This window comes from Hyperolius riggenbachi, chromosome 11 (assembly GCF_040937935.1).
Source record: "Hyperolius riggenbachi isolate aHypRig1 chromosome 11, aHypRig1.pri, whole genome shotgun sequence".
Taxonomy (NCBI): Eukaryota; Metazoa; Chordata; class Amphibia; order Anura; family Hyperoliidae; genus Hyperolius; species Hyperolius riggenbachi.
The window spans coordinates 171,463,451-171,490,360 of record NC_090656.1 but is presented as its reverse complement, the minus strand read 5'-3'; the positions used below and the strand labels follow the sequence as shown (position 1 = coordinate 171,490,360).

The following is a 26,910-nucleotide window of genomic DNA, read 5'->3' as shown; positions in this document are numbered from 1 at the left end:
ATGTACATCAATACCAAAAAGAGTGGGAAAATGATCTTCGCTCACAATTCAAAGATGAGGAGCGGACTCAGTGCCTGGAAACCCTATCTAGGGGTAGTTTGCAAACAACACACATGGAGGTACCCCTACAACTATTACATCGCACATATCTAGTCCCTCATAGGCTCCACCAAATAGATCCTACGAAAAGCCCACTCTGTTTTATGGGTTGCAAGGTCCCGGGCACACTATATTACACCCGGTTCTTCTGTCCCAGGGTATCCCGCCTCTGGGGAAGACTACGCCATCTTATCAACAATATAATTCCAAAATCTATCACTTTAGACCCTAAAATATTCCTCTTAGGACATAAGCCAAAGACAATGCTTTACGCCCAACACAAACGTGTGCAATTTATCGCATGTGCTGCTAAAACACATATTGCCGCTAACTGGCTCTCATCACATCTCTCTTATCTTCAAGTAGTCAGTAATATAAACTCCATAATGACCTGTGAACGCATCAATGCCATAATTAATGACAGAATACCCCAATTTCAAAAAATCTGGGATCCTTGGTCTACCAACAACCTCTCTAAAGGAGCCCAGGTGCAACTGGGCCTTGCAACGTCCCTCAATTAATCTTGTGTACTCCAAGCACAGTACCAACAGACCTCCGCATCCGCACACGAAGGTTCAACTAATGGATGCCTACTGTCTCCTACACCATACACAATTCGTGCAGATCCCTTGCTACAACCACCTACAACCTAGAGCTGACCGTGTCATGTTTACTACGTTATGTTAGTTGAATGTTGTATGTTTTTTGTTATACCACCTTTTTATTTCTTGTGTAACATACGATCTCTGTTGCCCATGTTGGGCTAACACTGATTTACTATATTATGTTGTAATGTTCCTCTCTTGCTACCTTGGCACTCTAGTGCCCAATAAAAGTCTTTGAAACTAAAAATGAGGCTTGTATAAGAGAAACAAAGTTCTGATGCTGTGAAACTGTTTAAGAAACACAAAGCCTTTTCAGCGCTGCTGAGTCGATTTTTAGTCTGGAGGTTCACTTTAAAAAGCGTTATAGCAATGCAAATCAATGGTAGTGTAGGGATCACCAGCGGTAAGTGATTTGCTGAAGTCACAAACATGGTGCATGCAGAATTTTTTTAGCAATTGCATTTCTATGTTAACTTTTTGCAGACCGACGCAGAAATCTACATCAGGCGGGTGGCGCTGCGGTTCTGACCGGACGTAAACTCTACGTCCCATTCACCGCGCGTCCCCACCCGTTCCCGACGCTTTCTAACCGCCGCAATGTGCTGCCCTGCCGCCTCTATGATGGCAGAGCACTGTGAGCCGGGCAGGAGCCATTTTCATTGGCTCCTGGCCCTGTCATTACTGTAAGCCAATCCCATTGGCTTACATTGAGTGACAGGGTCAGGAGCCAATGAAAGCGACTCCTGACCGGCGCACAGCGTTCTGCCGTCATAAAGACAGAGCGGGGACAGAGCGGCGTGATAGGCGGGAGTGGTGGATTTTTGCGGCGATTTAGTGTAACAGCAGCCTCTGGTCCATAACCTCCCTGGCGGTAAGCCCGTGCTGAGCACGGGCTATGCCGCCGGGAGGCACCGCTCAGGCCCCGCTGGGCCGATTTGCATAATTTTTTTTTTGCTGCACGCAGCTAGCACTTTGCTAGCTGCGTGCAGTGCCCGATCGCCGCCGCTACCCGCCGATCTGCCGCTATACGCCGCAGCCGCCCCCCCCCCCCAGACCCCGTGCGCTGCCTGGCCAATCAGTGCCAAGCAGCGCCGTGGGGTGGATCGGAGTCCCCTTTGACGTCACGACGTCGGTGACGTCATCCCGCCCCGTCGCCATGGCGACGGGGGAAGCCCTCCAAGAGATCCCATTCTTTGAATGGGATCTCTTGATCTCCGATCGCCGGCGGCGATCGGAGGGGCTGGGGGGATGCCGCTAAGCAGCGGCTATCATGTAGCGAGACCTCGTCTCGCTACATGAAAATTTTTTTTTTTTTTAAACGTATTTGCTGCCCCCTGGCGGATTTTGACAAACCGCCAGGAGGGTTAAGGGGGCAAAGGCTGCTGGTACCGAAGTGGTTAAAGTGGATCTGAAGCCTTTTTAAAAACAAACCAGATACATAAGGAGAGGGAAGGCTATGTGTCCTATAGAGCCTTCCCATTCCTCTCTTCATCCCCTTGTTCCCCTGCAGCCTCCTCCGTTCAAATCTCCCGCCACGGGAGGCTTCAGAAGTCTTAGCCTGAGTGTTCCTGAAGATGGGCGGCTCTGTACTGCGCACAGGCGGATGAGAGCAGACTCCGACTGATCGGTCGGAGACTGCTAACAGGGGAGCCAGCACAGGAACGACGGGACAAGGAGAAGAACAAGAAGGCACTATAGAACCCAGAACCTTCCCTCTCCTTAGGTAAGTATCTGTTGTTGTTTTTTATATTTTCACTTCACAAAATGCAATCGCTTTCCTGCACCATGAAAAATCACAGGAAATTTGCTTTGCAAAACACTAGTGATTTTGCTAGTGTTTTTTCAATTCCCAGTGTGAATGGTTGTTATCTAATTAACAAAACAAGAGAAAGTCGATAGGAGTCACAGCTAGACAGATTATTATTATTTTTTATTTATTTAACGCCAACATCCATAGTGCTGTACATAGTACAAAACAAATATTGGGGAACATATATGCATGAGAAGTTCAAGACACTCTACAATCATGACATAAGGCCATACAGGTACAAATACATACATACATAAAGTGTGGATTGAGAGATCACAAAAATTGTTAGGCAAAGAGCTCTGTACCCTGTATGTCCGGAAAGGCCATCATGTAAAGCAGACTCCATTCTAGGGTGGCAGATGTAGTTTCTGTCCCAGCAAGGAAGAGATCGGCTACACATATGAGCAAATTCTCATCATCAAAAGTTGAATTATGACCATCTCTCTGGTCCTGAATATAAAACGAGAAGAGATAACAAATAGACATTCATCAATAGTCACAGATAATATGCTCATTGCTGTACAAAGCTCAGTAACTGGCAAAATATCCACAACTGGGGGACAAGGCTTGCCTGGAGGTCACCCCCCCCCCTTAGTGGGAGGAGCTTGTGCACTTTGATGAGTGCAAGCTCTTGTGGGACTCCATTGATTTAATTTGCCACAAGCCATGTCCCTGGCATATTGTAACACATTTGTAAAAATTGTATGAGCTTACAGTATCTGGGGATAAGCAGTGCATTTTCTATCATAGTTATTTGGGTTGAAAAAAGTAATTAGTCCTTCTAGTTTAACCAGAAAAGTACAACACTCACAAAAGTGCACCCTCACATATCCCTGTTGATCCAGGCAAATCATCCTGTGTAAACTATAGGATATGGCAGATTGGTCACTAGTTAATGAATCCTATGTCAGATTCTTTGCTTTCCTGCAGAGGTGAGCTTTTGAGTAGCATTTGATGATAAAAAGGGTGGGTGAATGCCTAAGAGGTCATGGGAGGAAGTTCCAGATGAGAGGAGAAACGCATGAAAAATGTCAGCAGGTGACCACAGAGGCTGACAGAAGAATGTTGTCTACAGGGATACAGTCTGAAGAAGGCTTAATAGCTGAAAGCTCTTTTTCTTTTGCGTTAGCCAGTAAATTATATCATCCTGATTCAAAAATTCATACTAGAAGAATATTGTTAGCAGAGTGGAAGCTGTGCTTAAGTCAGTGTGGTTATGTTAAAGAATACCTAAATTAAAATTACGTTTGCTTTAAACCTAATAAGTTGCCAAAATATATAAACTCACACATGATAAAGTGTGATTTTCTCACCCCCAGGGTCCGTATTCCACTTATGGTCTTGAAATCCCCGCCCCCAGTGTGAAATTGGGACCTGGCATTTTTTTGTTTTCCAAACCATAGATGCAAAGGATGCTGGGGGATTGATGTCATAACTCCAACCCCATGTCCATGTGATCTAATCTAGACAGACAGACATCTGAAATAAGAATTATAGCAAACAGACATGATAAGACAGGCTGCTGCAGTTTTCCTGTCTCTTCTCTGTACTACAGTTTGTGAACAGAGAAGTAATTTGATCCAGGCAGGCAGACAGCAGGGGAGGGAGGGGCAGGGGAGTCAACAAGGCTGAAGAGGTGGGCACCATGCTTTCAGCTTCAGGAGGAATAAGGAAGCGCTACTTACAGATATAAATCTGAGTCTGTTCTATCCACTATGATGTACCAAATGGAAACTTTATATGTTCATTTAACTGTACACAGTGCGTAGACTACATATATGTATTGCCATTCAGACCTTTTTTTTGGCTGGAGGTGGTCTTTAACAGGAGACTATATAGTGAAGTATGGGTGTTTTGGCACCCTGTAGAAAAAGACACAGGAGACAAAAGACGGGAGCCCAATAGTGTGGTATGTTGGGTGTGATCGTAAATAAAATCAGACACTACTCCTAGAAAAGACAGGGGACAGACATCCACCGTGGTGGAGACGTGTGTTCTGTCTCCACCCCTCGAACAGGGTATTTATAGGGGTATTGTATGCATAATTTGGAGAAAAGAGGCACCCTGGTGGATAAAAGCTTTTAAAAGCAGTTTAAAATTGGGAAGAAACGAGGTAGCTTACCTCAATGACCAAATGTTTGTAATAACAAAAGATTTTATGTAGCACTAGCCTCAATGACGAAATCTTTGTAATAACAAAAGATTTTATGTAGCACAGGCTAAAGAAGAAGAAGAAGAAAAAGAAAAAGAATTTGAATATTGCTCTACAAGTATGATTAGTAATATAATTGTATTGCAATTATATGTTATACATTGATTGTTTAGATACACCACTGTATTGAGGAGTTTCCTTTGCTGTTGTAGGCACTGTTATTGGCCTGAGGAAGTGGGCTCAGACCAGCGAAACGCGTTGCCTGTATTAAATAAAATCTTTTGAAAAAAAAAGCCTGTTATTACAAAGATTTCGTCATTGAGGTAAGCTACCTCATTTCTTCTCGATTTTAAGCTACTTTTAAAAGCTTTTATCCACCAGGGCGCCTCTTTTCTCCAAATTTAACAGAAGATTACGTTGAGGCTGGTTTTACACAGGATCCTGCTGTGCACGAAGCACGTCATTGGGATTCAGGTCGGTCCAGCCATGGGTGCAGTGTCGCACCTTGCTCCCGTTGTGCACACTACCTGCTTCGTTCATTGACTTGCATTACTGCAATATCCGTGCCATGTGGTAATGCACTGCAGCCTTTGCATTGGCATTGTGGCAATTTGGATACTTCCGTGTTGCCACGTCACATTGTGTGAACTTTGTAAGTCTCGATAGACTTGCATGGTCCTTGCGGCGGGGCAGAGTACCACTGTGAATTGCAGTGTGCTAGTGCGCAAGAGGCCTGTAAGTAGAAAACTTGACCTGTACCCAGAGGCGTAGCTAGGGCTTTCAGCGCCCGGGGACAAAGACTATTAATGCGCCCCCTAAGGTGAATGTTGCGTGCCGTGCCAAAAAGGGGCGCGGCCACATACTAATTGTGGGCGTGGTTATGGGTGGAGCCAAATGTACAGGAACTTGGCAGTAGTGTAAGCAGACCTGCCAAGCAAGCTGTTGGATGAAGATATCCAATAATATAAATACATAAGAATAATATGGTAGGACATAGGCAGGATTACACTAGGAGTGTGGTAGGACTAGATCGTGAGCTCCCTGTAGCCAGGGGCCTCTGGCTACAGGCTTCCGGCTCACTGCCTGGTGGTTTGGTGGGCAGTGGACTGGAGACCTTGGTCAGCTGTGAAGAGAGGGGGGGCTGGTGTGTCTGGGAGTGAGGGGTCGCAGTAGCCAGTAGGCTGGCAGAAAACATATAACACAGTCAGGCCGGTTGAAGCCTACAGCTGCTGGATAAGAATGGATCTGGGCTGAGCTCTGGCAGGCAGCACCATTGCCAAAAAATATGTGGGCAGAGCTTCGCAGGTAATGGTGCATCCAAAATTGCCTGTGTGTCCTGTAATGGAATTATGGAAAGACAGGAGGGGAAGGGGGGAACTTAAGAGCATGCTGCAGCAACAATGGCAGGCAATACTTATATCTTTTCTAAAATTATTATTATCCCATTTCTCTGCCCCCCTCAGTTCTTTCTTTGCCTGGCTGGGGTGGGGCGCCAGGCAGACTCGGAGGGCTTTTACATACATTTTTAACTGGTGGAGAATTTATTTGCACGCTTCCACCTGATACCCCCTGGAGACACGAAGATAAACCTCAACCTATCACCACATGGCACATACCCCCACCTACTGACCCCCTCCTTCACATCATATATACCTAAATTAAATATAGATCGATAGACCCCACCCTTCATATATACCTTCATACATACATATCATCATGTCATATATACCTTCTTACCCCTCCATCTCCTCCCAATCAACTATACCCAACCTTGCTTCCTGCACATATCGTTGATATGTGTATGAAGGTATATATGTATGTAGGGTGGGCCTCTCTGTCTATCTAGGGGGGTCAGTATGTCTCCTATAAACAATTTATGGAATCTGCAGGAAGGTTGGGTATAGTTGATTTGGAGGAGGTGGAGGAGTAAGAAGGTATTATATATGACATGATGATATGTATGTATGTATGTCATATATACACCTTCTTAACCCCCCCACCTCCTCCAATCAACTATGCCCAACCTTCCCGCAGCATGTTCCATAAACTGTTTATAGGAATAGTAGGAGACTGAGACATCCTACCTAACCTAATCGCTGCTCTCCCCCAACAGAACCACCCCCTCTCCCCCCAGGCTCACGCTCAATCACCCTCCCTCTGCCAGGCTTCCTCTCTCGCAGTGAGCCTCACCGTCAGCGTCAATATATGCCTAATAGGCTCTGGTCCTCCTCCGCCAGGCAGCCCTGGGCTGGCTGTCTGATTTAATCGTTGTCCCCGTCCGGCTCCACGGCCACGCGCTGTCTCCAACTCCAGTCTCCACCTGCCCTCTTCCCTACCTGCCTACCTCGTGACTAGTCCTCGGCAGCCAATAGGATCGGGCTTGCTGGCGGCGCCTCGGTCTCTCTGCCGCCCTGCGCAGCGTTCCACTGCTATGGACGCTGCGCGGCGGTGCGGCAATGACGTGTGACGTCACTGGTGACGTCACTGACAGTGGAGGCCCGGCGCTGCTGGCGGCGAAAATAATACATTTAAAGGAAAAAAAAAAAAAGACACTGCAGCTGGGCGCCCTTGGGGACCCAGCGCCCGGGGGCACTTGTCCTACCCGGACCCCCCCAAGCTACGCGTCTGCCTGTACCCTCTGTGGCATAGGCAGCTGAGTGGAGGGACTAAAAGAGGAACTGTCATGAAAATCTTAAAGTTTAAAAAACACATACAAATAAGAAGTACATTTCTACCAGAGTAAAATGAGCCATAAATGACTTCTCTCCTATGTTGCTGTCACTTACAGTAAGTAGTAGAAATCTCACATTACCGACAGGTTTTGGGCTAGTCCGTCTCTCCATAGGGGATTCTCAGCATGGCCTTTATCCTTTATAAAGACATTCCCTGAAAATGATTAATACAAAGATGCTGGCCAGCCTCCCTGCACATTGTTTTGGCAGTTGGACAGAGCAACTGCCATTCACTAAGTGCATTTAAAAATAAAGAAAACCCTGAGAACTCCCCTATGAGAAGATGGGCAAGTCCAAAATCTGTCAGTAATGTCAGATTTCGACTACCTGCTGTTAGTGATAGCAACATAGGAGAAAAGTAATTTATGGCTCATTTTACTCTGGGAGAAATGTACTTCTTATTTGTATGTGTTTTAAATTTTAAGATTTTCGAGATAGTTCCTCTTTAACCATTTATGCCGCCTAGACGTGATCTTCACATCCATGCGGCTGCTGCATTAATGATGCGCACTTTTGCGCGCCCAGTGGGCAGTCGTGGGCATGCCCGCACGCCCCTGTGCCGCCTCCCGGTATCCCGGCGATCAATAACATGTTTGCTGTTCATCGATCCATGTCCCCCCGCTGAAAAAAAAAACAGTTTCCCGTCCTCTTTTCGCTTACCAAAAAAAAAAAAAAAATACACAATGTGGCCATCTTGTGGCCAAATAGTAAAACTACATCTACATACATTTTTCAATGCATAAAACACGTTATTACAATTAAAATTAACTGTTTATTTCCCACACCAAAAATGACCCCCAAAAATTTTTAACGGGGGGAAAAAAAAATTACAATAAAAAACAAAAAACATAAATAGTTACCTAAGGGTCTGAACTTTCTAAATATGCACGTGAAGAAGGTATATTACGAACATTTTTTAAATTATAAGCTTGTAAATAGTGAGGGATGCAAAACTGAAAAAAATGCACCTTTATTTCCAAATAAAATATTGGCGCCATACATTGTGATAGGGACAAAATTGAAATGGTGTAATAACCGAGACAAATGGGCAAATAAAATACATAGGTTTTAATTACGGTAGCATGTATTATTTTAAAGCTATAATGGCCGAAAACTGAGAAATAATGATTTTTTTTCCGTGCTCTATTCTCATGATCGACATGGCTTCATCAGTGGGAAATGTCGCGGACAGCACAGGTGTTTTCTTTGAGGTAACTTTGCAACAAGATATGGAGTATTGAATCTGCATGACACAGAGTATCCATAACAGCAGAGGCACCAGGAACCTGAGGCTCCAAGGCTACCTGGATATTGTGCATATCTGACCAGTCTAACAGTGGTCAGAGATATCTGGTAAGTCTATTCACAGAAGGGTGCTAATGGTGGAGGATATCGTCATGCAGAAGTTGTGAAATTACAAATGAATGAATTTATTAATATAGATGTACGCTTTGCATTATGGAATAGAGTATATCGTTTAACAGTTATATACTTTATTGGTTTTTGATACTATTACTACACCATTATTAGCTACAACAGTTAAACGGTTTAAACATTAGGTATGAATGTGAATAGATAGAAACAGCTACATAAGTATAGAGGTATAAATGGTGGGAGGTAAGTGTTATAAACCAATGGTTATATACCATAACGGTTATATATAGCTTTACAACATTATTACAATACAATATTGGTAGCCACAACAGTTTAACGGGAGGTTAGTATTAAGGTGCCCATTAACGATACAATTTTATCACCAAATGCAAACTTTTGATGTTCTTTTTACGATCAAATTGTATTGAAAATTCGCCATTTATGATGGCAATCAATAAGGAAAGATTCTTTGGTTGACTGCTAAATAGGATAAAGTTGAATTTTAGGATTGAATTTGAAGAAAGAATCGTTCAGTAAATGTGTACAATCGATAATTGCCTTCAGATTAGTTACGATCATTCAAATCACATTGAAAGATCCCATTTAGTGAAAAATTGTACCATTAATGGGCACCTTTAGGCATAGATGGTGGGAGGTTAATGTGATGCATGGATGGTGGGAGGTTATTGTTAGGCACAGGTAGGTGAAAGGTTAGTGTTAGGCACAGGTAGCGAGTAGGTTAGTGTTAGGCATAGGTAGGGGGTAGGTTAGTGTTAGGCATAGGTAGGGGGTAGATTAGTGTTAGGCATAGGTACATTACTGTCTCAATTCAAGACACTGCCTTATAGATGCAAATATCATTTGATCTATAATATACTAGGAGTTTCTAGCTTGAAATGTATAGGATTAAAATCTGCACATTATGCTACGTATATGTGTACTTCCCTGATATATATACTGATGTTATGTTGTTTCTGCACGCACTGAATGATTATGACACTATTCAATTTTCCTCAAGTAATGAAGTCTGAAACCTAACCCACTATGGTTAATCTTATGTTTTGTTTTTCTGTTCATGTTTTTGCTCCTCTTGGGAGCTGTTTGTATGTTTAAAAATTTTCAATAAAAATTCTCTTATATAAAAAAAAAGGCATAGGTAGGTATTAGGTTGGTGTTAGGTATAAATAGTGGAAGGTTAGTGTTAGGTATAGGTAATGGGTAGTTTGGTGGAATACCGGTAAAATTACCAATATTGTACTATATCTACTAGTAGAATATCGGTAATATTACCCATATACTACTAAAGGCAATACTCGCACCCAAATTTCCTTGCAGCTTTTTTTTAAATAGATGCGGAATTCACATGTCATAATTAAACATTTTCAGTTTATTTTACTTGTGTTGTAAGTGATGTCTTTGTGCTGTATGGAAGCAATGCTGTACTTTGTAATTATTTTACAAAAGCATTACCTTATCAAGTTCCTCCAGATAGCAGTCTATGTAGTCTCTGGGATCGCCAGGTGCTCTGGTTACTCTGTGTTCCTCTAATACCTTTCTGAGGAAGTCAAATACTATGTTTGCATTCTTGAATATCTTCTGATGTGGCAAAGGGAGGTGTTTGATGAATCCAAATGCATTGTAAAGCTGAGAGGAGAAAGCAACAGTAATTATTTTTTTGCCTATCTAGTTATATTTTCCTTTGTATTATTATTATTATTATTATTATTTAGTATTTATATAGCGCCGACATATTACGCAGCGCTGTACAGTGTGTATATATATATATATATATATATATATATATATATATATATATATATCTTGTCACTAACTGTCCCTCAAAGGAGCTCACAATCTAATCCCTACCATTGCCATATGTCTATATTATGTAGTGTAAGTACTGTAGTCTAGGGCCAATTTTTAGGGGGAGCCAATTAACTCATCTGTATGTTTTTGGAATGTGGGAGGAAACCGGAGTGCCCGGAGGAAACCCACGCAGACACGGAGAGAACATACAAACTCTTTGCAGATAGTGCCCTCGCTGGGATTCGAACCAGGGACCCAGCGCTGCAAGGCGAGAGAGCTAACCACTACGCCACCGTGCTGCCCCGTATGTTGTATGTTGGGTATATTATAGGAGGTCACTGTACTGCCAAGAAGCCCATCAACAGATAAGCTCACCCCCAGCTTTCTGCCTAAAAAATAAGCTAAACGTAGTGAGCTGCTCATAAGCTCACCCCCCAAAGTTTGACCCCAGCCCCCATGCAGATTGTGTATTGGGAACATGTCCTGGGTCCTGCAGAGAATGTATTGGAAGCATATCAGTAACCACAGCTACCTCTACTCACTCCAGCTCCCTTCCTCATGTCTCCTCTGCAGCTTCGCAACTCACTGTGAGAGCTTCAGGCTCCGTGTAGCCACAGTGAAGTCCTGGCCTGGGCCTCTCCTGGTGAATTACGAAGCTGCAGGGAAGATGTGAGGACTGGAGCTGGGGTGAGGAGAGGTAGGTATAGTTACTGACACACTTCCAGTGCTTACTCTGCATAGGGGGCCCTGCACATAGCCTTTCATTCATGAATAAGTTGGTCCCCCTGTTTCAGCTCAAAAAGCGTGGTACAAAAATGTTGACTTATCCGCTAGTAGAATAGGGTAATATACAGCAGATATGAAAAGTATACACAGCCCAGGTTTTTATTATGCAACAAAAGATTCAATGAAATGGTTGCGCATCTAACCAAGATGTACCTGACAAACACTCACTGCATAGGGCTAACAAGCCTCACAAAGGCACAACTGTGCTCATTGCAGTGGAACAGGTGCATTAAGAACTAATGCATCTCACAATACAAATAATGGAAGCAAACTTATGCATTGCACATTATTCAACTTATTAGGGGACCTCACCCTTCTCTTATTGAGAGAGACATCAGTTTCACGCTGCGAAGCATGTTAGCAGTGCAGCCTTCTCTCGGGGTCCCCACCCTAACCTAAGTTTAAAATCACCCAACGATTTGGGAACATGCTAGCAACATTGGACTCTATTCACAATCACACATGCGGTAAGAAATTTTTTTACCGCTATATTACCGCCAGTGATAATTTCCGCATTTTTTCCACATTCACTAAAAATGTTCCCCATGTTTCCCGCATGCGAGAACAATGCGTAAAAAAAGTTGGGAAACATGCGTAATTACATTGTAAACATGTGGAAACCATGCGTAAAAAAGGTGGCATAAAAAAATGTGTTCCCCCCAAAAAAAGTCCAGCAAACGCAGCACTCAAGGCTCCAGACTCCATTTAAATCAATGGGAAGCGAAATATATCACCAAGTACTAGTAGGTGATAAAAAAATCAGTAGTTAAGCTAGAAATAAGGCGCCGCTTTTTTTTGTGAATTTTGATTTTTTGCAGGAACTACCGACTTTTGCGTACTTTTACAGCATTTTTTATGCATGCGGATAATTAATGCGTAAAATTTTACGCATGCGGTAAATGTTCATGCGCGCAATTTTGTGAATGTCAAGATGGTCTCATTTCAACGACTTAGCGGTCGATTGAGCATCCGATTCGATTATTATAATTTGATCGGATGAAAATCGGTGCCGCCAAGTGCATGCCCGACCAACAATGCAACCAATTTCAGGATGAAATTGTTCACATAAGTCGATCGCACATGCTGCAAGATGTAAGGCCGACTTTCTTGAATGACAAACGTGTCAAAACCCCTGGCAGTGTCCCCCCTAATGTTCCCCCGGTGGCCAGTGCATGTTATACACTACCTGTCCACGGCCTCCGGGCGCACTCCGCTCGCCATACATGCGCCCCCCACGTGGTTGCCTAGTAAAGGCGTGTATGTGACATCAGGCGTCACTCACGCGGCCATGTTACTAGGCAACCACTGGAGAACAGAGTGCACCCGGAACCAGCAGGGGGACAAGCGCAGGTCGCAGACAGGTCACTTGCACTAGGCACTGGAGGGGGGGGGGGGACATTTAAAATTAGGGGGATATCGTCGGGGCGGCCAAATGAGGCGTCACAAAGCCGATTCCTTATCCATTTCGGGGCGTGGCCAAGATGGCAAATTGATTGGGAATCGGCCTTCGGTGTATGGGCAACCAACAGATCTCTCTCTAATCAGATTCGATTAGAGAGAGATTGTCTCTTCGTCAAATCTGCCCATCTTCACTAGATGTATCGCTACCAGGCCCGTTTCTATGGGCGTGCTAACAGTGCAACCGCCCAGGGAGTGGTAGGGAGAGGGGCACAGCTGCAGTGGAGAGCGGGCATATTCACTCACTTTCCACGAGCCCTGCAGACTCTTCCTCTCCCAGGCGTCTGCTGCTTTGGTAACAGCGCCTCCTGTGATGACGTAACAGCAGGGGGTGCTGTTATTAACGCAATGGAAGCCTGAGAGAGGAAGGTGATAGAGGTTGCAGTTGGTGAGTTAACTGCGCTATACCTGCTCTCTTCACTTGGCTTCCTATGCTAGAGGCACCTACTTATCTAACCTATACTGTGGGCACCTACTTGGCTAACCTATACTGCGGGCACCTACTTGGCTAACTTATACTGTGGGCATCTACCTTTCTAACCTATACTGCAGGCACCTACCTGTATAGTCTATACTGGGGACACCTACCTATCTAACATATACCGGGGGCTCCTACCTATCTAACCTATACTGCGGGCACCTACCTAGCTAACCTATACTAGGGTCAACTACCTATCGAACCTATACTGGGGGCAACTATACTGGCTACCTATATTGGAGGCACCCACCTATCTAACCTATACTGGGGGCACCTACCTATCTAACCTATACCAGGGGCACCTGCCTATCTAACCTATACTGGGGGCAACTATACTGGCTACCGATACTGGAGGAACCTACCTGGTTAACCTATACTGGGAGCAATTATACTGGCTACCTATACTAGGAGCACCTATGCCTGGCTACATATACTAGGGGGGACCTATGCCTGGCCACCTATACTGGGGGGACCTATAGCTGGCACAATAATGGAACTGAGAAAGAGGGAAACGAGATAAGTTTTTACCGACTTGTAAACTGTCTGTTTTGGATGCTATGAATTCCATTTCCAACATAAGTTTTATTTTTAAAGGACACCTGAATTGACAGGGATAAGGAGGCAACCATATTTATTTCCTTTTAAACAATATCAGTTGCCTGGCAGTCCTGCTGATCTCTTTGGCTGTGGTAGTGTCTGGATCACACATCTAAAACAATCAAGGAGCTCATCTAGTCTACTTAAGTCAAAAAACATTTGATCTGCATGCTTGTTCAGGGTAAATGGCTAAACGCAGGGGCGCCTCTAGCCATTTTGTCACTCCAGGCGATAAAACCTGTGTCCCCCTCCCCAATAAAAATAATCATAACGTGACAGTGTTTCACCAGGAAATAACCATAATGCACCAATGTTTCACCAGAAAATAATTGTAATGCAGCAGCGTTTCACCAGAAATTACACTAATTGCAGCAGCATTTCACCAGAAAATACATGTAAGAAAGAAAATACATGTAAAGAAGAAGGCACACGGGGGGACATAGGGAGGCACTGGGGGACAGTAGGAGGCACGAGGGTCAGAAGAAGTCACAAAGGTGGACAGAAGGAGACACAAGGGGGCAGAAGGAGGCACACAGGGGGACAGAATGAGGCACAATGGAGGACAAAAGGAGGAAAAATGAGGGGCAGAATGAAACACAAAGGAGGACAGAAGGAGGCACAGGAGGACAGAAGGAGGTACACAGAGGGGCAACGGAAGGTACAGGGGGACAGAACAAGGCACAAAAGAGGACAGAAGGAGGCACAGGGGAACTAAAGGAGGCACACAGGGGACAGAAGGAAGCAAAACGTGGGGCAGAAGGAGGCACAAAGTGGGGCAGAAGGCAGCACAATGGGGAAAGATTGAGGTACAGGAGGAAAGAAGGAGGCACAGAGGGACTGATGGAGGCACATAGGGGACAGAAGGAGGCACAAAGGGGGACAGAAGGAGGCACAAAAGGGGGAAATAAGACAGCATAGGGGGATGTAAGGAGGCACAGAGAGACAGAAGGAGGGAGGGGGACAGAAAGAGCCACGGGGAGATAGAAGAAGGCACAAAGGGGCACAGAAGGAAGCACAGGGGGCAAAGGAAGGCACATGGGACAGAGGTGGCACATGGGGACTGAAGAGGCACATGGAGACAGGAGGAGGCACAAACAGAGACAGAAGGAGGCACAGGAGGACAGGACAGAAGGAGGCAGAGTGGGACTGAAGGAGAAAAAGGGGGCAGGGGTAGCACAAGGGTACAAATAAAGGCATAGGGGACATAAGGAGGCACAGGGGGACAGAAGGAGGCACAAAGGGGCACAGAAGGAGGCAGAGGTGGCACAGGTGGCCCGAAGGAGGCACATGGAGACAGAAGGAGGCACAAAGGGAGACAGAATGACAAACAGGGGGTCAGACATGGCACAAGGGACAGAGGGAGGCACAAAAGAGTCAAAAGGAGGCACAAAGGGGGGGGGAGAAGGATGCACAAGGCACAGAGGTGGCAGCTGCCTGCAACTTACGCTATGTATATGCAGCAGAAGCAAGTAATAGAACACCCATGGGGCGGAGCTTAGTCCAGGGGTGGGGCTTAATTTGGGAGAGGGCTTAATCCAGCAACATGGCGCCCCCTAGGACCAATGGCACTCCAGGCAATGGCCTGTACTGCCTAAGCCTAGAGGCTCCCCTGCTAAACGTATTAGAGGAAGATAAACAGGGCAGCCAGGCAATTTGTATTGTTTAAAAGGAAATATATATGCCAACATCCCATATTCCTAAGTCCACTAAGTGGTAATAGAAAGATGACCGGCACCATCCATAGATATTAATGCTCTTTTATTTCATAGTCAAACTTTTGACTATGAAATAAAAGAGCATTAATATCTATGGATGGTGCCGGTCATCTTTCTATTACAGTTTACAGTTTATTAGTCTATTACAGTTTGATTTATCTGCGGTGCTGGCGGATAGACCGAGGCACACCCAAACGGAAGCAGAGGAAGAGTGCAACACTACTGCTTTACGATTAAGTCCACTAAGTGGGGAATACTCATTACCACTGATTAATGATCACACAACCACCTGTTGACCTACCTGAGCCCAGAATCCACCAGCCATTTTCATGTTCTCATGGACAATATTAAGAATACTGCGGAATGTTGGGTCATCATAGTCATAGCGCCTTCCAAATACAATAAAACTAATTATATTGGAAACAGCATTATCCATTATTAGACGAGGGTCAGGCATTGCATCTGCAAAGAAATACAGTGCATTGACATCACCAGCACTAAAACCTGAACTGCAATTTTTAATTGTTTTTGTGACAACAGAAAAGCACAACAGCTTTCAAACAGGAACTTTTTTTGCCAATTATCACTCTTGTTTTTCCATGAAATCTTTTATACTAACAACTATGACCCCATTTTTGCTTGGAGCTTTTTCAATCTGTTGAAGTAATCGCACTTCCTCCATGTCACTTACATGGGCGGTGCTACATTGGGGCATGTTGGGGCATGTTGGGGCACTGCCCCCCCCCAAGAATCACTGTGCCCCTCTGAGTGTCTCCCCTCCCCCCCCCCCCCCCCGCCATGCTCAGTAACATGCAGATAACCATTTCCAAGCTCCAGCAGCGTACAGTGAACAGGATAGGGTCTGTAAAAAACTCCCCATGTCAGCCTGTGTCTATGTAGGCGCAGGAGGGTCAGCCATACTATGCCAGGAAAAAAAACACATATAGAAATAGATAAATACTTGATCTACTTACATACGGTAACAGATGTATTGTACTGTCCACATTTTTATTTCAGTGAATTTTATATAATAAATGAAGAAAATTCTGTTCCTGACAGTCTCCATGTTTTTTTCCTACAGTCTGAGGCTAAATCCTGATGTCATTTCTTCCCTTAATTCTCCTCCAATCGGCTGTGTCATTTTGGCTTGCTTTCTAACCATGTGTCAGCACAAGATCATGTTTCAGCCAAGCCTGTGACACTGCAGTGTGCTCAGCCCAATCAGAGAGGAGCAGGAATGCGGGAGGGGAGATGACAAGCTTTCCCCTCTTTTTGTCTTTAGAATCGGGATGAGAATAGAGCTTGGTATACTGAGATAAGATACTTGCAGCAGAGACATTTCTGAATAGATTGGAGAGCTTGCATTGCAGGGCGAGATTCATGGCAGCATTATAAATAAAGTGCAGTGTTTAAATTAAATTTGACTTTGTGGCTGAAGCTGTCACTTTAAAGAACGACTGAAGAGAGAGGCAGTGTTCTACCCAGAGCCTCTTGTCTGGGCGGAGCGCCCAGGTAACATTTGCTACCGCCCGGCTGTTTTTTTTTGTAATCAGCCCCAGACTTTAGTTCATTCATTACAGCGAGGAGCAGCGGCTGTGTCTGTGCAGCCAGCCCGCTGTCACTCAGGGATGCCATCTCCAGCCTCCTCCACAGCTCTTCTCAGTAGTGGGGAGGGGCGGGGAAAGCTTGTGTGACGACAAGGTGCTCAGATAAACTGAACCGCGGGATGCCTTGCTCTAGTCAGTCTGCCGAGTCTCCTCCCGTCATTATAGGAGAGGGGGATGGGATGTTATCTTGTGGGGTCTCCCACTTCCCGAATTCCTTTTATATGCAAATAGCATTTGGCAAAGACTTGTTCAGCTGCAGGCTCTGCATCAAGTAATCCACTATCAGTTGAAGGCCCTTCAAACGCTGGGACACAATTAAAGCAGTGAGTGAAGTACACTGTAATGGCTGACCATTGTGCCTGTCATTTCTGTGAATGAGGTTGAATACTATAGCTATGCTCCTAGATTGTGGCTGGTGTGAGGGATACAGTAGTTTCCAGCTGTCTCTTGATCACTGCTGTAAGCTTCCCAAGTACAGACTTTAAGGCTAAAAGGTGCGTACACACCAAATGCAACGCTCCCGCTGGGCGGTCTTTAGCCGACAGTATGTGTGTGTTTACGCGCTGTCGGTGGACTGATAAGGCTGTTTCTGAACAATCCATTTATAGAAACACATGCATTTTTAAAGCATTTTGAAATGCTTTTATTTTTAAAGCATTTTAATGCATTCAAACGTGTTTCAAAACCCCTAGGATGTGGTACTAGACAAGGGCGCCCTCTCTCTCCCCTGCTCTACGCTCTAGCTGTGGAACCCTTAGCCTGTCGCATTACAGCTAATCCCTTAATATGTGGCTTCTGCACGGATCGCTCGGTAGAAAAGATCAGTTTATATGCAGACAATACAATACTTTATTTAGAAGGCCTCAGGTTCCTCACTGGTGGCTGCACTAGACTCGATTGAGGAATCCGGTTATTACTCCGGTCTTAAGCTGAATGAAATTAAATCGGTCTTGATGTACTTGGACACTCCTTCCTCTTCCCGTCTCAGTCATCTTCCTTACTACAGGTAGTGCAGTCCTTTAAATATCTTGGGGTGCTTATCCACGCAGATCCTAAATTGTACATGGATGCAGAAATACTCCATCGTATTACTTTTGTTCACACAAAGTGCAGCGCTTGGTCTAAATTACCGTATACTTATCAGTAGTTAGTAGAATAAATTTAGTAAAAATGGTATTACTCCCTAAGTTACTATATGTTTTGTACCACTCACCTATATATGTGCCTTTATCGCTCTTCAAAAAATTAAGAGTCATTATTTTATCCTTTATGTGGAACCATAAAAGAGTCCATGTTAAGCACCCACTTCTGATAAACCCAAATGGCCTTGGTGTTCTAGCTCTCCCATCTGTCCAACATTATTACTTTGCAGCACAAATCCAACGTATGCTTCTTGGTTACCTACTGATAACCTATATAACCCTCTAGCCTTAGGATACAGCGATGACTTATCAAAAGAGCATGTGGCCCTTGATCTCTTACGTGAACAAATTCCCTCTAATAAAGTAAAAAACACAATCCTCCTGCAGGCACTTACAGTCTGGAAACGTGTGGATGGTCTTTATGCCTCTACTTCATACGACTACCACACTCCTTTATGGAATAACCCAAAATTTCCTGAATTTAAAACTATCCCTATTCCTGTCTTTTAGGGGGAAAACCGGTGTTATATTCTTAGGCCATATAGTACATGGGCATAACCTCATTTCCTTTGATGTGCTCCTGACCTGCTACCCTGCACTTTTGTCTCATTACTTTAGATATCTGCAACTAAAACATGCTTTCCATGCACCATTTAAAAATGTACCAATCCATATTGAACCTCACAATATACTCCAACTGATTGCACAGGGGCCTACGAAACATCAAATAGGTGATATTTATAAAGAATTAATAGTGGAGCGTGCGACCGCACCTTAGATTCTAAAGAAAAATGGCTTGAGGTGGGATTAACTTTGGAGGATGACGACTGGGATGAGGCCCTGGAGGTAGTTAAAAGGGTTTCCTTATGCATCAAAGACCTGCAAGTCAACTGTACATCTTGCATCAGGCTTATCTCACTCCATCTTGTGTGGCTAAGTACAATGCGAATACTAGTAAGTTATGCCCTAAATGTAATGCCGACCTTCATTTTTTCATTTGATCTGGAGCTGCCCCCAGATAACCCCTTTCTGGAAACAAGTGGTTAAATTCCTACACAATAAAATGGGTTCCCCAGTAACACTCAACCCGATACTTTGTGTACTAGGTATACTAGATATGCAGTAGCATCCAGAATAACCCCCACCCACACCCAAGACGCCCAATGTGATCCTTCCCCACCTGGCTACTTTTTCATGCCACCCGGCTGGAAAAACATTTTTTTGGGGGGGTAGAGAGGTATATGGAGTCTGCCATGTTTATTTCCTTTTAAGCAATACCAGTTGCCTGGCAGCCCTGCTGACCCGCTGCCTCTAATACTTTCAGCCATACACCCTGAACAAGCATGCAGCAGATCAGGTGTTTCTGACATTATTGTCCGATCTGACAGATTAGCTACATGCCTGTTTATGGCATTATTCAGACACTTCTACTGCCAAACAGATCAGCGGGGCTGCCAGGAAACTGGTACTGCTTAAAAGGAAATAAACATGGCAGCCTCCATAGTCTTCTCTCTTCAGTTGCCCTTTAAGTAAACCAAGGCCCATATGCAATTCACTTTTTCACCTGAGTTTTCACCTAGGAGATAATTTTTCACCTTCTATTTAAAATAACTTTTAAAACACTTTTCAACTAAAAAGTACCAAAAAGTAAATGAAAAAGTACTATCAAAATAATTTTAAGTATTTTCTTGCTTTCTGGGGGCTTAAAATGCATTTTATCGACAAGTTTAAAAATATCACCTAGGAGATAACTCAGGTGAAAAAGTGAATTGCATATGGGCCCAAGGGTCTTATCTATTTGCCATAAACACCTCTCAATCCTTGCAAGATATCTTGTAATTAATGTATCTGGATGCTACTTATATTTGTAAAAAAAAAAATCTCTCTACCACCCTCTGATTGTAAGTTCTAGCATTATCATTCAACAGGAATGGAGTCTGAAGAAGGCTTACAAGCTGAAAGCTTACAGTTTTTCTTTTAAACTAGCCAATAAACTAGAGCTTGTAATTTACAGACAGTAAGTTTTTTGAATCAGGGTAATAATCTTGATTCAAATAGTCCTGTCTGTAAAATACAAGCTGTAGTTTGCAGCAATACTTACCTACTAAAATAAGGAATTACACACACAGTGTTTTTCTCCGTCCTGCCCCTCCCCACTCCCCATGCTTGTAGAGTCATGAGATACAGACTGGGGGCTGAAATGATTTGCCTGTGATCTGTCCACACAGGAGCAGCTTGCTAGCAAGTAAGGATCAAAGCATGTCAGCAAGCGAACCAAGTACATCGGTAGGTAACTTTTCTTCAATAATAGCTCCATTATTTGGACACTGTTCTGCTCAAAAGCCTCTGAGTTCTGTTTGCTATGTTTACATTTGGTTCTTATAATTCATTAACTAGTTAGCCTTAACTTTATGACCTGAAAACAAATAAACAAATATCTAGAGCTCTCCATACCATCATTGATTTTGATCACCCAAATGGACCCCAGTCAGCCAGCCATTGTGCCCACTTGTAGCCTGGTGTCGTGATAGAGGTTATGGAGGAGATCAGCAGTTTGTACAGAGCTGTGTGGCTACGGTCTGCTGTACAACAGGCACTTGTTTGAAAGGGGCTAACAGTGAGTACATCTTATTTGCCGCTAAACTCCCCGTTAAATACTTTTCCACCTCCGAGTTGTCGCTACTTGGAGAGAGATGTAATTTGGGGTTTAGCAACAGCTGGAGCCCCAAATTACCGTTACGTGGGGCGGGCAGCATAGCATCATGCTACTATGACGGCGCCTAGCTTCGGTGCACAGCGACGCATGCCAAAATTAACTTCTTTGCCAGCAGTGGCATGAATGAAGAACAGAGGGTGGACACCGATGCCCGGCGCTGCAGTTGGTCTGTAGCATCCGCTGCAGCTCACTCTGCTTTGAGGTAAATACCCCCGATATAAGATGAGAAATATTGGACTGACTCGCAGATAAGGGAACCTCCATACTTTTATACTGTGCTCAGTCCTAAATTTCTTGCCTAATATCGGAGTATACAGTATACAGTATTTTAAATAATTTTAAAATGTAAAATACTGTACATACATATAAAATATACATTTTTTCCAGAGTAAAATGCACTAAAATGACTTTTTCCTGTGTGGCTGTCACTTGCATTAGGTAGTTAAAATCTTAAAGATCTGTCAGGTTTTGGACTAGTCTATCTCCTCATAGGGGATTCTCAGCTATTTTTCTATTTACAAAAGCACTTACTGAACTGCATTTGCTTAGTGCCTTAGCCCAACTGCCAAAGTAGTGGAACTGACATCACTGTATAGATCCTTTCTAGGGTTTTGTGCAAGTCCCACTTCTTGACCCTTCCTTTATACCTGCATATTTTCACCTGTCTTTTCATTTTTTTTCTCCTGTACATTCTTTCTTTCTTTTCTCTCTTTTGTGTACTGTTTTCTTTTCTTCTTGCCTGGAAGGACATCTTTTCAGCTCTAGGGTTATCAGTCTTTGGCTGACGTTGCCACGAGAACCTCGATGTATGATCTCTTTCAGGCCCAAGGGCATTCACTTATTTTACAGCTACTTGCCTAAAGCAGATTCACAGATGCATGGCCCATGCTCTACATTATCATGAAAGTTCTCTCTGGATTTCTTTGCAAAAAAGTGTGTTCGTTACCCCTCCCTTTTTTGGGTCCTACTGGGCACAATGTTACTGTATCCTCATTACAGGTTGGTATCCTTCAGGTGGCACTGGTTAGCTACCCGTTAATGCTTATACGTTTGCCTTTTTACATTTCAACTGATGTGGAGTGCTTTCTATTTCTTTGCCTTTTGGGTACTTATGTATTAGCCCGTCTGGAAAGTTTGGCAACTTTTTGTTAAAGAGAAGCTGTTAGGTATAAGGTCTCAGAGAAAATAAACACATATATCAGTAGCTAAAGATTGGCTGTACTTACATTACATATGCATTTCACTGTCCACGTTTGTACTTCACAGAATTTTTATATAGTATTTGCAAAGAATGATGCTCCTGACAGCTCATGGCAGGCTCCATGTTTGTCTGTCTCCTATGAAGCCAAATGTGATGTCATATCCTCCCTGCTTCCTGATGATTTGACTCACAGAAAAGCTCATAATGAATAACACTACTGTGCAGTGAATATTAATTAGCCATGTGGCTAGGAACAATAGCGGACTGCTGCAGTGTACTCTGCAGGAGTACTCTGAGATTTATTAGTGCTGTGAGCTAGACTGTTACATGCTGTTGAAACTTGAGCCTCACTAGCAGCCAGGGGAGGGCCCCAGAATGCTTTGCAGTATCTGTTATTCGGCTTGCGTCCTCCTTAGGAGCCTGGGAATACGGAGCCTTGCTGTCAGCAAACATCTAAAGTAAGAGAGATTTTTAACTGCAGTATTGCCTTTTTGGTTTCCTTCTAAACTGTTTAACACAGGAGAATAGAGGTTTAAATTAGCTTTTGCAGCCTGACAGTTACTCTTTAAAGTTCTGATTGATCCCCTAGCCAGATCTAACCATTTTTGGAAAGCTGAAAGTCCCGGCTTTCCTTTGCACTCGGTACCGAGTCAATGCGTAGCCCCATTCCCAAGTTAGAAGGGGGGGGGGGGGGATGGCTGTCCCCTGTACTTTGCTGCAGAGAGCACAGTGGAATTGAGTCTCCTGCCCATGCCAGTAAGACAGAGAGGAAATGAGGGTGTATATGTGCGCTGCTCATTCATCTGTAAAGAGAGACCCAGGGCACTTGACATAAGTTTTGAAGACATAGATTTATTCTGCGAAGGAAGAAGAAGACCTACCGGGTGTGCTGCTTATCATCATGTCGGGTTCCTCCCGTACTTCTGTAATTGCACTTTCAGGGACACCCCTCCTTCAAAAACTCATAACTTAGGAACTTACCGACCCGGGACCCGGTGCAACAGAAAGCCGGGACTTTCAGCTTTCCAAAAATGGTCAGACCTTTCTGGGAGAGCAAACAGAACTTAAACAAAAAGCTGGCAAACTTTCCAGACAGGATAATACGTAAGTACCGTCTTTTGTTTGACTTTTCTTGTAAAAAAAAAAAAAAAGTGAACCCCATGCCCCCCTCCCCCCAAAAAATAAATTAAAAACCAAGGTAGAGGGAAGACTTGGATAGCGCAGAGGCTCCACATTTCCTCCTCAACCCCACTTTTGCTGCACACTGATCCTCTGAACAAATCCAGCAAGAGCTTGTCGGATGTGTTCTCCTGTCTGTGCTCCCAGCTGTGTGCAAGCACGTAACGCACCTGCACGAATACGGCCTCGCCTGTGCAGTAGCCAGATACTGATCATCCACGAGCAGCTATTTACTACTGGACAGGTGCGAAGTTACTCATGCAGGCACAGTACAGCGGCACAGTACAGCAGCACTTGTGCATGTTGGGGAGCCCGGCCACAAACTAAAAGAGTGTTCCAGCCAGTGGTGGTGAGGTCGAGGAGGATGTGAAAAGCCTCTGGAAAACCCAGAGGCATTCCTCTTCTTTAGTAACTAACTTTATTTGGCCCACCTCCGGTTTGCTTTAACTATGTTAGATATCCACCACAATAGGGCATCCTTACTGTACACAAGACATTTAGGGTTTCATGCACTAAAAGCCAGTAATGTTGCCATGTGCAGACAGTGCATGGAAATTTCATCAATGCCAGCAGAGTACTGTGTGTAGCGCAATCAGTACAACCTATGGTACATAAGTAATGCAAGCATTTCTACGGTAATATACCGTATAAATGCTCGTATTATCCAGGTACCACAGGTAGCATTAATTGTACAATGTGCGTTACTCTGCTGACGTTAGCACCAGTAAGTTGGCTAAGAGTATATTACCAGCTTTTAGTAAATAAAGCCCTAATCCACTTATACATACTAGGTTACTCATAGAGCATCATTATTATTATGCTTTTTCCTGACACCAATGTATCATTGCCACAAAGCAAGGTCAGAATAAGAAGTCACAATCTCACCTTCATTCTTCCTAAACTCCTGAATTAGGTACCCACTCTCCTCTTGAATCCTCTCTTCCATGGATTTCTTACCCAGACCAAAATTACGCAATGTGGATAAGGTGAAGCGCCTGTGCTCCTTCCATGATTGTCCATAGCGTGCAGCTACCAGACCTGAAATAACATGAATTGATAAGCATGGTGCACTTAATAACAGTCTAAAGCAGGGGTGTCAAACTGAAGCACAAAGTGGGCCAAAATTGTACACTGGCACCTAGTCAAAGGCCAACCTCAATATCTACTGGCCATCTTCCTTCCTTATTAAGTTCCCAGGTGTCTTATGGGCCCCCTCCAACCCCTATACAGTTCCAGGGTGTGTAGTGGTCTTCCCTTCCCTATACAGTTCCCGGGTATCTAGAGGCCCCCAATCCTTCCCTATACAGTTCTATGGTGTCTAGAGGCCCCCATCCTCCCCTATACAGTTCCATGTTGTCTCGTGCCCCCCCCCCCCCCATACAGTTCCCTGGTGTTTAGTGCTTTTCCCCTCCCTCCTTCCCCATATGGCTTCCCTGGTAACCTAGGTCTTCAGCTCCAATGTAGCTTCCCTGGTGGTCTAGAGTGGGCCAAACATAATGCAAAGTGGGGAAGCCACCTGAGGGCCAAATTTAATGGCTCTGAGGGCCAGATTTGGCCCATGGGCCGAAGTTTGACAGGTATGGTCTAAAGCAATGCCAACTCCATCATTATCTGATGTATTCTGTTCTGTGCAATTTATAGCTTGTAGTGAAAGTCAAGGCAAATTGTTTTTGTTTAGGAAAGAGCAGGGAAGTTATAAATCCTCATATAACCACCCCCATGGAGTATGAGAGTTTATCTACAATATCTGCTCATAGTATTCAAAATCTGTTGATCCTCATTTCACATGGAAGTGGTAAAATTGACCAAAGGGTCAACAGATTTTGAATACTATGAGCAGATTTTTTGGGTAAACTCTCATACTACATGACGGTGGTAAAATTGGTCAGTCATCGGCCAATCAAAATTGAAGGTGTGTACCAGTCTTTAGTAAGGCAAAACGAGGCCAAGGATAGATCTCACATGGAATGAATTACTGATGAGCTGAGTGGAATATGATCCACTTGTGGCCAGGGACAGCCCACAAACCGGAAAACCTCTGTGACATGAGGATACAGGAAATGTAAATCTGTGTAAATATTTGTTCCATGTGCAACAGGCCATTTCTAATGATGAAAATCACCTGTGCAGGAATGTGGTCAGGTGCGTCATGGAGCCATATAGCAAGCCTTTGATTGGTTTCCCACACTACAGACATAGGAGAGCAAGTGAAGCCCACCCACCACTTCTTACACTGATTTAAGTGTAAGGAGGTGGATGGTCTTTCCTTACAATGTGGAAGGACAGAGTTGAAGTTCCAGCAAGAACTAGACCAGGCATGGGCAAACTTGGCCCTCCAGCTGTTAAGGAACTACAAGTCCCACAATGCATTGCAGGAGTCTGACAGCCACAGTCATGACTTATAAAGGCAAATACACATCTTGCGGCTGATATCCTTGAAAAATGCAAAGATACCAGTAAAATAATGTAATCCGCAGCAACACAATTCCATAATTGGATCCAAATTAGGCCCAAAAGCAAACATCCAGCATGATGCGTTTTAGGAGTCTTTACATTTGCAGTAAAAGGAGAGAAAGGAAACCACACAGCGAACTTAAAACGCATGCTTTTCCACATGGCCAAGTGTGCTCAGTCTGAATGTTTAGGGTATGTGCTGGTCTTATGCCATTAACCCCCAAAACACACACTCGGTTTCCAGCTCCTAGCTTTTCTGAGCTGGTACCTAGAATTTTAAATTTTCAGCTCTGACCTTTCCTGCAATTTTTTCCCCAATTCTACTAATAAATATTTTTCAGATGATAGTTACCAAATAATTCCCACAACAAGATGGTTCCTGCTAAGCTACTGTATGTGTTCTGTAGTAGGGAGAGGGAAGGGGATACAAAAAGCAGGATGGAAACCAAACTAAAGGGGCAGCTGGTCAAAGATTTTCCAATAAGGCCAGCTGCTGAACTTAAAGTGGCTGTCAACACGGGTCACCTGTACACAGAGTAAACTGTCATCTGGGGTGCCCTCAGTTTACTTCCCCTTGAGCAAGTTAGCTTTTTGTCACATCGAGGGCCAGATTGTACTTTTACTACCCAAGGCCAACTGCCAACAGCCTCTCCAGCAAACAACCCCCCCTCCTTCCTTTAGTATAGGTAGCCAGGTGCTGCCACCCCTCCCCCTTTAGTATAGGTAGCCAAGTGCCGACCCCCTCCCACTTTAGTATAAGTAGCCAGGTGCCGTTGCCTTCCTTTTAACATAGGTAGCTAAGGTCCATTACCTTTCATTTGGTATAGGTAGCCAGGGGCAGTCTCCCCCCTCCCTCGAGTGTAGGTAGCGAGGATTGCTTCATATATAGTATAGTTATCCAGGTGTGGTCCCCCCTCCTCCAGTGTAGTTAGCCAGATGTGCCATCCCCTCCCCCTTCAGTGTAGCCAAGTGTCCCTTATCTCCTTCAGTGTAGTTAGC

At 44.2% G+C, this 26,910-nt stretch overlaps 1 protein-coding gene and 1 long non-coding RNA gene across 2 annotated transcripts in view; one reads left to right on the top strand and one right to left on the bottom strand.

The window, feature by feature from the left end:
* LOC137538237 (cytochrome P450 2B4-like) overlaps positions 1-26,910 on the bottom strand; it is a 45,304-nt gene that overhangs the window by 9,847 nt on the left and 8,547 nt on the right. Inside the window, exons 3-6 of the mRNA XM_068260285.1 lie at positions 24,343-24,495; positions 15,914-16,074; positions 10,243-10,416; positions 2,820-2,964 (exon numbers count right to left, since the gene is read on the bottom strand). Of these exons, the coding sequence (XP_068116386.1) occupies positions 2,820-2,964; positions 10,243-10,416; positions 15,914-16,074; positions 24,343-24,495 (633 nt within the window). The remainder of the gene's footprint in view (positions 1-2,819; positions 2,965-10,242; positions 10,417-15,913; positions 16,075-24,342; positions 24,496-26,910) is intronic.
* Positions 1-26,910, top strand: part of LOC137538239 (uncharacterized) — a 64,833-nt gene that overhangs the window by 33,286 nt on the left and 4,637 nt on the right. The window contains exons 4-5 of the long non-coding RNA XR_011024714.1: positions 8,572-8,751; positions 20,590-20,647. This is a non-coding gene — a long non-coding RNA (uncharacterized lncRNA). The remainder of the gene's footprint in view (positions 1-8,571; positions 8,752-20,589; positions 20,648-26,910) is intronic.